Below are 12,190 nucleotides of genomic sequence, written 5' to 3' on the forward strand. Positions count from 1 at the left end.
ACTGCTGAGTGATTTGGGCTTCCATTTAAAATATATATGTTTTAGTATAATACATATGAGTCAACATGGAGCTGCATTTTAAAATATCCATCCAACTTGAAAGACCTAAATAATGATAGGTCTTTACAGTAGGTTTCCTTGAAGGAGTAACTCAGACATTTCACACAGAGCAAAGCAACTTGTCAAACATATTTATAGGACTTTTCATCGTTTCAAAATTTCTTACAGAGTGGCAAGAAAAAAACCTCCTTCCCCTCTCATCTATGAATCCGCTCACTGTTACACTGCTTCCATCTATACTTCCTCTTGCTGGTCATACTGTTCACACCTCACATTCCCAAGAGACCCTCCCTGCCATCTGCAGCCCCCTGGAAAAATATATACTAAGGACAGTTTCGTTCTTTGCATTATATCTCTAAGCTAACTTCAACACCATTCCAACAAAAATCTACTTCAAGAAATTTTTATAATAAAAATGAAGTAATCCTTTGTCCCTTTTCAGGGTTACAGATTTCTCTTACCACAAATATCAAAAATATATTCTTTTATTTTTAAACTTCTTTATTGGAGTATAATTGCTTTACAGTGTTGTGTTAGTTTCTGCTGTATAACAAAGTGAATCACCTATATGCATATGTATATCCCCATATCCCCTCCTTATGTCTCCCTCCCACCCTCCTTATCCCACCCCTCTAGGTGGTCACAAAGCACCGAGCTGATCTCCCTGTGCTATGCAGCTGCTTCCCACTAGCTATCTATTTTACATTTGGTAGTGTGTATATGTCCATGCTACTCTCTCACTTCGTCCCAGCTTACCCTTGCCCCTCCCCATGTCCTCAAGTCCATTCTCTATGTCTGTGTCTTTATTCCTGTTCTGCCCTTAGGTTCATCAGAATCATTTTGTTGTTGTTGTTTAGATTCCATATATATGTGTTAGCATATGGTATTTGTTTTTCTCTTTCTGACTTACTTCACTCTGTATGACAGACTCTGTGTCCATCCACCTCACTACAAATAACTCAATTTCATTTCCTTTAATGGCTGAGTAATATTCCATTGTATATATGTGCCACATCTTCTTTATCCATTAATCTGTCGATGGACACTTAGGTTGCTTCCATGTCCTGGCTATTGTAAATAGTGCTGCAATTTGAACATTGTGGTACATGACTCTTTTTATAGTTTTCTCAGGGTATATGCCCAGTGGTGGGATTTCTGGGTCGTATGGTAGTTCTATATTTAGCTTTTTAAGGAAACTCCATACTGTTCTCCATAGTGGCTGTATCATTTACATTACCACCAACAGTGCAAGAGGGTTCCCTTTTCTCCACACCTTCTCCAGCACTTATTGCTTGTAGATTTTTTTTCTTTTCTTTTTTTTTTTTTTGCAGTACGTGGGCCTCTCACTGTTGTGGCTCCTCACGTTGCAGAGCACAGGCTCTGGACGCCCAGGCTCAGCGGTCATATCTCACAGGCCCAGCCACTCTGCGGCATGTGGGATCTTCCCGGACCGGGGCACGAACCCATGTCCCCTGCATTCGCAGGCGGACTCTCAACCACTGCGCCACCAGGGAAGCCCTCATTGTAGTTTTGATTTGTATTTCTCTAATGATTAGTGATGTTGAGCATCATTTCATGTGTTTGTTAGCAATCTGTATATCTTCTTTGGAGAAATGTCTATTTAGGTCTTCTGCCCATTTTTGGATTGGGTTGTTTGTTTTTTTCATATTGAGCTGCATGAGCTGCTTGTAAATTTTGGAGATTAATCCTTTGTCAGTTGCTTCATTTGCAAATATTTTCTCCCATTCTGAGGGTTGTCTTTTCGTCTTTTTTATGGTTTCCTTTGCTGTGCAAAAGCTTTTAAGTTTCATTAGGTGTCATTTGTTTATTTTAGTTTTTATTTCCATTTCTCTAGGAGGTGGGTCAAAAAGGATCTTGCTGTGATTTATGTCATAGAGTGTTCTGCCTATGTTTTCCTTAAGAGTTTTATAGTGTCTGGCCTTACATTTAGGTCTTTAATCCATTTTGAGTTTATTTTTGTGTATGGTGTTAGGAAGTGTTCTAATTTCATTCTTTTACATGTAGCCATCCAGTTTTCCCAGCACCACTTATTGAAGAGGCTGTCTTTTCTCCACTGTATATTCTTGCCTCCTTTATCAAAGATAAGGTGACCATATGTGTGGGGGTTTATCTCTGGGCTTTCTATCCTGTTCCATTGATCTGTATTTCTGTTTTTGTGCCAGTACCATACTGTCTTGATTACTGTAGCTTTGTAGTATAGTCTGAAGTCCGGGAGCCTGATTCCTCCAGCTCCGTTTTTCTTTCTCAAGATTGCTTTGGCTACTCGAGGTCTTTTCTGTTTCCATACAAATTGTGAAACTTTTTGTTCCAGTTCTGTGAAAAATGCCATTGGTAGTTTAATAGGGATTGCATTGAATCTGTAGATTGCTTTGGGCAGTGTAGACATTTCCACAATGTTGATTCTTCCAATCCAAGAACATGGTATATCTCTCCATCTGTTGGTATCATCTTTAATTTCTTTCATCAGTGTCTTACAGTTTTCTGCATACAGGTCTTTTGTCTTCTTAGGTAGGTTTATTCCTAGGTATTTTATTCTTTTTTTTGCAGTGGTAAATGGGAGTGTTTCCTTAATTTCTCTTTCAGATTTTTTATCATTAGTATATAGGAATGCAAGAGATTTCTGTGCATTAATTTTGTATCCTGCAACTTTACCAAATTCATTGATTAGCTCTAGTTGTTTTCTGGTAGCATCTTTAGGATTCTCTATGTATAGTATCATGTCATCTGCAAACAGTGACAATTTTAATTATTCTTTTCTGATTTGGATTCCTTTTATTTCTTTTTCTTCTCTGATTGCTGTGGCTAAAACTTCCAAAATTATGTTGAATAATAGTGGTGAGAATAGGCACCCTTGTCTTGTTCCTGATCTTAGAGGAAATGCTTTCAGTTTTTCACCATTGAGAACGATGTTGGCTGTGGGTTTGTCATATATGGCCTTTATTATGTTGAGGTAGGTTCCCTCTATGACTACTTTCTAGAGAGTTTTTATCATAAATGGGTGTTGAATTTTGTTGAAAGCTTTTTCTGCATCTATTGAGATGATCATATGGTTTTTCTCCTTCAATTTGTTAATATGGTTTATCACGTTGATTGATTTACATATATTGGAGAAACCTTGCATTCGTGGGATAAACCCCACTTGATCATGTTGTATGTTCCTTTTAATGTGCTGTTGGATTCTGTTTGCTAGTATTTTGTTGGGGATTTTTGCATCTATGTTCATCAGTGATATTGGCCTGTAGTTTTCTTTTTTGTGACATCTTTGTCTGGTGTTGGTATCAGGGTGATGGTGGCCTCATAGAATGAGTTTGGGAGTGTTCCTCCCTCTGCTATATTTTGGAATAGTTTGAGAAGGATGGGTGTTAGCTCTTCTCTAAATGTTTGATAGAATTCACCTGTGAAGCCATCTGGTCCTGGACTTTTGTTTGTTGGAAGATTTTTAATCACAGTTTCAATTTCATTACTTGTGATTGGTCTGTTCGTGTTTTCTATTTCTTCCTGGTTCAGTCTTGGAAGGTTGTGCTTTTCTAAGAATTTGTCCATTTCTCCCAGGTTGTCCATTTTATTGGCATAGTAATCTCTATGTAGTAATCTCAATGTAGTAATCTCTCATGATCCTTTGTATTTCTGCAGTGTCAGTTGTTACTTCTCCTTTTTCATTTCTAATTCTGTTGATTTGAGTCTTCTCCCTTTCTTTTCTTGATGAGTCTGGCTAATGGTTTATCAATTTTGTTTATCTTCTCAAAGAACCAGCTTTTAGTTTTGTTGATCTTTGCTATTGTTTCCTTCATTTCTCAAAAAGATATTGCGATCTTGGTAGGATATTGCCATAGTAAAGTTAAAGTAAGAACTTTAAGGTAATAGTTCCTGAACTTGACACCTGCCAGATGAGGAAAATGATTATCTGATTGTATTTCTCAGTTTTAAACTGCAGAATATTCCTGATAAGACTGTAAGAGCATCCGATAGTAACATTAATAACCTCTTTTTGGTCTCAAAATGTTCCAGTTCTAAGACTGTCCTCTGGAAAATGTCATAGAACGTAGCTTATGAACAGAGAATATGTTACAAGCACTTTATTAGTAAAGCACTGGGTATTCTTCTAGGGACTAGAATCTAGTAAATATATAATTTTCTGTTATAAGGGGCTTATTTTTCATATTTTTGGGTATAAATGGAGGTACTGAAATCATTTTGTAATTTGGTTAAAATGCCATACAAATTTTGCCTCATTTAAGTAAAAGATTTCTCAGATGAATGTATTTCTTAAAGACTACTTGTAGTGTTTTACCTGCTACATGTTTATTGTATATTACTCTAATTTTCATAAAGAACTTAGAGAAAAATCCCAAATCAGAACTTTGATTCCGGTTCCTCCACGATATTAACTTGATTTTCCATGCTGGCCTTGTTTTTTTCCTTCAAATTCTGATTTTGAAAAATCTCAAACATGTAGAAAAGTCTAAAGGATCTACACACTCCTTTCTTTATCTGTCCACTTAGACTCAACAATTATTAACATTTTGCCACATTGCTTTTTTTGTTTTTCCTTCTATTTTTCTTTTCCCTAAACTATTGGTTTGGCCAAAAAGTTCATTCAGGATTTGCCGTAGTTATGGAAAACACCAAATGAACTTTTTGGCCAACCCAATACTTGCAAGATATGAGTATCGTGACACTTCACCCCTAAATACATCAGTCCCTGATGCTTTTCTAAAAGTAGAAGGGATAACCCAAGACATTGCAAGTGAATATTCTCCCTTTCGCTGGATTTAGAATAAAAGTTGAAGGGTTTTTGTTTGTTTGTTTTGCCATTCAAAGGAAAATACTGGAGCATGTGCACAGTATGAATAATGAGAAAGCACTGTGAAATGTATGATTTACCTAAATCTTTAATACTACTACTAATAAGATACTATCTGTAACATGTACTACTATGTGCTGAACACTATTCTAAACATATTACTCTTTTATTCTTCAAAACAATGCTGCAAGTGAGGTATTTTTGTTTTCCCATTTTACAGATTAGTGAACTAGCCTGTCTGATTTCAGAGCCCTTCCTTTTTCCACTGTACCATGTAAAACAAACATCAATAATCTCTATTGATTAATCTAGATTCACTTGAGAAAAAAATGTGCCGCAACTGGTGTGATTTGTCAAAGACACAGGCTCGGGAATTCCCTGGAGGTCTAGTGGTTACGACTCCGAGTTTCCACTGCAGGGGGCACTGGTTCGATCCCTGGTCGGGGAACTAAGATCCTGCATGCTGCGAGGCGCGGCCAAAAAAACAAACAAAGGAAAGAAAAACACAGGCTCCTTTCAATGACCCTTTTTCTTCCTTGTCACCTAATTCCTAAAATTAACCTGGTGTCTTTACATTATCTTAATGAAAACGTACTAGTTGAATGGGAAAATGAAAAAGTACCTACATGTCAGAGGTGACTGAATGCATTTAATGGTTTTATCTGTGACAGCGTGAGTATTCCAAATAAAGGGAATGTGAAGGTGTATTTCCTCCCTGATGATTTACTAGTTTTGAGGATTGATAATCAATGATAACTGGTAACTATAAAATAGCTCAATAATACTAATGAATTATTCTATATGAAATGAAAAAGAGCTGCATGAAATAAAGCAAATATTGAACAGGCAGAGTTCTTCAAACAAGTACAAATTAACTTAGCAATCAAATCCAACTGTAAATGAAACGCCATTATGACATTAGAGAAAAACCTCATGGAGTTAGGACAAATCAGAGGACAATGTATTCACACTCTTTCATACACCTCTCACTGCACTCAGGTACGTGCACGTACATACACATAGGCACATGCACGAGTGAGCAAAAACATGCCTCCACTCTCCTACCCCCCAACACATGTGCAGACCCAGGTTAAAGCTGCTCCATGCATGCCCAGTGCCCGACTCTCTGGCCATTAGGACACTGCACGTGCCCTTCTCCCTCCTTCCACCCTTCCTCCCCGCTGCCTAGGGATCCTTAAATACCTTCAAAATACAGGGAATCCCAGAAGGTCTTCGGGTCTGTACACTGCATTACCTTCATGCCAAGGTACAGAGAAGGGGCAGAGATAGCAAACAATGAGGGTTCAGACCAGGCTGAGAGCTTCTGATTATACAGAGGATAGGAAGTGGGAATTCCTACAGCCAGCCCCCTGTCCAATCCAGAATACCTTCAGGGCAGAGACCTTCGTAGACCTTAGGCCCCCAATTATAATCTGGATCATATTTTCAATACAGGGCTCATGAGACAGCTGGCCACAACTGTCAAAGACCAGCTGCGCTGAGAGAAAGGGTTCCTGCCTTGGAGCCTGTAAAAGAGGGTTAGGAGAGGTGGTGGGGCTAGATGTCAGTATCCGCTCCCTACCAGCTGGCCCCTGACTGCCCGCCAACCTCCACGCGTGCCACCCACCACCTCACTTGCAAGATGTTGGCCACAAAAGAGGTTATCTCGTCCTCTATGATGGACACGAGGTTCTGGCAAATCATGTAGTCTACCAGGCGGGCCAGTTGTCCCATCTGCAGCAACCAGGCTTCTGCCTGCTTCAGCTTCTGCTCCAGCTGCTGGCACTGCACCCTCTGAAGGTATAGGGAGCCCTGTCCTGTCCTGATCCCCTTGCAGTTTTTCACTTGCTCCTGCAGGCCCTGTTGCATGTGGTAGGTATCCTCGTGAATCTGTCAGAATAGAGAGTGGAAAATTCACTGGAGAAAGGGGGATGGAGACCAAACTGGCCACCCACTGGCCCGTTGCAAAGCCCTCAGGTCATGGAGCCTAAAACCTAGATATACACATGAATGGCTGCTTTTTAGTACAGATTGGCCCTGGAAATCTTTAGGCGACCAGGGAAGACGTGAAATGGAGAAGATACATGGAGAAGCTACAGTGAGTTATTTTGATAGGCCAGGCCTGTCTGCCAAGAGCCCCCAGGATGGAACTCAAATAGAAAATGTGTGCATGTGTAAATAGAGAGATTCACAATGCATAGATTAGACAAAGAAAAAGAGAGACTGGCTAAGTAAGGCTCAGCAATTATTCCAGGATATGGAGTCCGATCACCAGGCCTGGGTGATGTGGCCTGCTGACCAGCACAACACTGCCTTCTGTGAGAGTAGAAGCTGTCTCTGGCTACTGACATAGACTTTCTAGTGGGGGACAGGGAATGGGGTTGAAAGCCTGGGGACCTTTTTGTGGGTTCTTCTCGCAACTGGGGAGTTCCTCAGCCTACACAGGTGGCTGATAGTTGCCACCTCTGGGCCTGTCCTGTTGAGGAACAGAGGGGAGACACCAGAAAGACACATTTGGCCAGATGGACCTTTTGTCCTTGCTGCTCTCCTATTCTTTCTGATGCTCAACAGAGCTTGTGATTAGAACTACGAGTGGTCTGTGGATTGTATTCTGCTAACTCTGAGCTCAGATCCCAGTCTTCTGAGATCCAGACCCAAGGCAGTTGAGACTGCTAGGCGTGTCATATACGGACATGCCTCGGACTTGGTGAGGTGTCCTCTCCTGTGCTCTAGCAATACCCTCAACACCCAGTGCTTCCCACGTCATAGTCCTTAGTCCAGTGTACCATTATCTACTCGTGTGACTCATCCACTACACTGTAAATTCTCCAAGGAGGCCTCCGTCACACCTTATTTCATGTCTCTACTGCTTAACACAGTGCCTGGCATGGCCCGTTCCACAGTAAATGTTCATAAAAAGAATGTACCACCTCACACTGAAAGGGCTTACTGAGTGATAACTAGGATAAAACCATAAAAACAACAACAACAATAGTTATTGAGTTGGCCGAAAAGTTTGTTTAGGTTTTTCCATAACATCTTATCAGTATATGTTTTTAAAACCTCATCATTAGGGGCAATATCTTTAGAGTTCTAAGGAAATTTTTAAAACCTAGGATACTGTATCTAGCCACAGTATCACTTTTTGTTTGAGGATGAATAAAGTTTGAGGATGAATAAAGACATTCTTAGATATACAAAGACTAAAAATTCACCATCCACAGATTCTCTCTGGAAAAAAAAAATAAACAACAGTATATTTCTGACAGAGGAAAATGAATATAAGAGGATAAAGTGGTCTACAAGAAGCTCTGATGAGCAAAAAACAATTTGTGAAACACATCGTTAATTCTAAATGAGTAGCTGTAAAACAAGAATGTTCATAACAATCTAGAACTAAAATTCCAGGAGATATCAATAAAAGCATAATGAGAAGGGTAGAGAGTGGGGAGAGGAAGAGAGGAGAAAAAGGAAATTAGAAGAGTGCTAAGGTTTTATTCTGCTTAGAAGAAAGATATAGACACAAACTCAACTTGGCATTCATTCAGTCAACAAATATTCACAGAGCACCTACTCCATGGCATACACTATAGTAAGCAATAGAGACATGTTAGTAAATGAAACAGATAAAAATCCCTACCCTCTTGTTGGGGGGGGGAATACAAGAAACATAATAAATAAATAATATACAATAAACATATAAATAATAAATTTATATTGTATGTGAAAATTACAAGTGCTGTGAAAAAAACAACAGAGCAGAAGAAGAGGAATCAGGAGTTCTCGTAATAATGGAGCTTTCACAATCTCAAATAGGGTGACTAGAGAAGGCCTCTCTGAGTGGGTGTTTTTAGGAAAAGACATGAAAGAAACATTGTTATAAAAATATAAATTGAACAGCTACCTCTGTTAGGCAGGTGTATAAATGTCTTACATAGGCATTCAGCTGCAAGGAAGAGAAAACCAGAAAAAGTATGGCTTAAGCAAGTATAGGTTTATTTAATGCAGTAAGAAATCCATGGATGGCATATTGCCCCAATAATATCAGTCAGAACAAAGCTCCCTCTATCTTTCTCTTCTTCCATCCTCAATATGCCTTTCGCCCTCATCGTGGTGAGATGGCTTCCCCAGCACCAGAAATTTCATCCAAGGGTTAGGCAATAAGACAGGAGTAAAGGTCCCCAAAGACATTCCAGTTGGATCTGCCTCTTTCTAAAAGTTTTCCCAGTGACTTCCACTTAAGTTTCATTGCCCAGAACTGAGTTACAAGCCTTTCTCCAGGTAGGAGTCTAAGAAAAGAAATAAAATCAAGATTCTGAAACTAAGAAAGATGAGTAGACACTGAGTAGTTCCTGGGCAATCACGAGAAGAATAAAATGTATAACATCCAAATCAGAAGAGGATAGCAATAGCAACAAAAATGTAAAACAACCCAATGAAGGACAAAAAACACAAGGAAGACTCAAATAGAAAGCATAGGAAATAGAAAACACCAAAATGAGATGGGAAAAACAAAGCCAAGCCTGTAACAGACCCTCAGACAAAACGTTTCCCAGCTCTTTCTAAGAGATATATATAAAACAAAGTAACAAAGGGAGGTTGAAAACAAAGGGATAGAAGAAGATAGTTCAAGCAAATGCTTGATGCTGTTAATATCAGACAAAAGAGAACTCTAGTAGAAAAGTAGTAATAAGAGTGAAGACATTTTCATATCAATAAAGTTATGAACCTTTATGCACATAACAACATGATTTTGAAGTACATGTTGCAAACCTAAAGAACATCAAGGAGACATTAATAAATCTATAGTCATAGGAGGGGATTTTTTTTTTTCTTTGCCGTACGCGGGCCTCTCACTGTTGTGGCCTCTCCCGTTGCAGAGCATAGGCTCTGGACACGCAGGCTCAGCAGCCATGGCTCACGGGCCCAGCCGCTCCACGGCATGTGGGATCTTCCCGGACCGGGGCACGAACCCGTGTCCCCTGCATCGGCAGGCGGACTCTCAACCACTGCGCCACCAGGGGAGCCCATAGGAGGGGATTTTTAATGTATATCTCTCAGTGACCATTAAATGTGATGTATGATTCTGGATTGGATCATAAAGCAGGGAAGAAAACATAGTTAAAAAGGACATTATTGAAATAATTGGCAAATTTTTAATAAGCGTTGTGGGTTAGATAGTAGAACATATCAAAGTGAAATTCCTAATTTTTTATAATTGTACTATAGTTATGGAAGAAAATGTTCTTGTTCTTACAATAAACACACTGGCATATTTAGGGGTAAATGGACTTGATGTCTGCAACTCACTCTCAGATGGTTCAGCAAAATAATGTATATACACATAGAGAAAGAAAAAGAGCATAAAGGATAACATAAAAGGGACAAAAATAACCATCTGGGTGAAAGGTATATGAGAATTTATTACACTATCCTTGCAACTCTCCTAATAAGTTTGAAATTATATCAAAATTAAAAGTTACACAAGGAAGGAAAGAAGGGAGGAAGGAAGGAAATGGGTTTATCCCAGTAATGCAAAGGTGGTCGAACACTGAGAATTCACCATATTAACAGACTAAAGGAGAAAAATCCCATGATCATCTAAATAAAAGTAGAAAAAAAATCATGGGACAAAATTCAACACCCATTCATGAAAAAAACCCTCTTAACAAACTAGGAATTGAAGGAAACTTCCTTAAAAATTGGTAAGAGTGTCTACCAAACATTCTCATTTAATATCATTATTTATTTGTTTCTAATCTATTTGAGTTGTTCAGTAATGCTACATTTTGACGGGCAGCAGCATGTTTTTATTTAGCACAGATTACAAGCTTGGTTCTGTAACAATCCAGTTGCCAGCTGTGTTGATTACTCATCTTCCCTCACTGCCCCCCCCCCCCGCCTTTGGGGTGACTGCCAACAGGGACAGGTTCCATTCACTCCACATAGCGGCACAGAAAGAGGTAACTGTTGCATTTGCTTGTCCTTTCACTCTTTTTATGGTGATTTTTTTAAAAATTAATTTTAATATAGACAATGTATTATTTTATGGTTTATAATTTTTATATTTTAAGAAACCCTGAGATGATAAAAATATTATCCCATAATATCTTCTGAAAGCTTTTTGGATTTTCTTTTCATACTTAATGTCTTTTATCCACCATGAATTAATTTTTTTCTTTTTTTTTGGTTGCATTCGGTCTTTGTTGCTACACACGGGCTTTCTCTAGTTGCAGTGAGCGGGGGCTACTCTTCCTTGTGGTGCACAGGCTTCTCTTGTTGTGGAGCTCGGGCTCTACACGCGTGGCCTTCAGTAGTTGTGGCTTGCGGGCTCTAGAGCGCAGGCTCGGTAGTTGTGGCACACGGGCTTACTTGCTCTGTGGCATGTGGGATCTTCCTGGATCAGGGATCAAACCCGTGTCCCCTGCATTGGAAGGCGTATCCTTAACCACTGCGCCACCAGGGAAGCCCCACCATGAATTAATTTTTGTGTATGGTATAGCAACTATTAGAAAACAGTAATGCTTTAAAACACCTTTTATAATAGCAACAAAAAATATCAAATATCTAGTAATAAATCTAATGAAATATTTTCGGGACCTCTAAAGGAAACCTACAAAACCTTGTTAAGAGTAATTAAAGAGGGACATGCAGGGGACATGGGTTTGAGCCCTGGTCTGGGAGGATCCCACGTGCCGCGGAGCAACTAGGCCCGTGAGCCACAACTACTGAGCCTGGGCGTCTGGAGCCTGTGCTCCGCAACAAGAGAGGCCGCCATAGTGAGAGGCCCGCGCACCGCAATGAAGAGGGGCCCCCGCTTGCCACAACTAGAGAAAGCCCTCGCACAGAAACGAAAGACGCAACACAGCAAAAATAAATAAATTAATTGATAAACTCCTACCCCCAACATCTTAAAAAAAAAAAAAGACATACAAAAATGTTCATAACAGTTATTCACAATAGTAAAAAACTGGAACCAACATAAGTGTCCATCAACGGGAGAGTTAACAAGTAAACTGGTACATTTTTATAGTAAAACACTACATAGCAATACAAACGAGTGAGCCACTACTACCTACAATGTTATGGATAAATCTCACTAACATAATGTGGAGTGGAAAAAAGCCAGACGAAAAAGAGAACATGCTGTCTGATTCCATTTACATGAAATTCCAAATCAGACAAAATTAATCTATGGTGACAGAGGTCAGAGTAGTGGTTACCTTTGTGGAGGCACTGATGAGAGAGGTACCGGGGAGCTTGCTGAGGTGCTATAAATGCTCTATATCTTGACCTGCTGGTAGT

The 12,190-nt window shown here is 39.5% G+C and overlaps 1 protein-coding gene across 1 annotated transcript in view; it reads right to left on the reverse strand.

The window, feature by feature from the left end:
* The window catches only part of DNHD1 (dynein heavy chain domain 1), a 66,254-nt gene that overhangs the window by 42,405 nt on the left and 11,659 nt on the right, over positions 1-12,190 (reverse strand). Inside the window, 3 exon segments of the mRNA XM_060160848.1 lie at positions 6,089-6,140; positions 6,274-6,411; positions 6,521-6,775. Of these exon segments, the coding sequence (XP_060016831.1) occupies positions 6,089-6,140; positions 6,274-6,411; positions 6,521-6,775 (445 nt within the window).

Source organism: Lagenorhynchus albirostris, chromosome 9 (genome assembly GCF_949774975.1).
Source record: "Lagenorhynchus albirostris chromosome 9, mLagAlb1.1, whole genome shotgun sequence".
NCBI lineage: Eukaryota > Metazoa > Chordata > Mammalia > Artiodactyla > Delphinidae > Lagenorhynchus > Lagenorhynchus albirostris.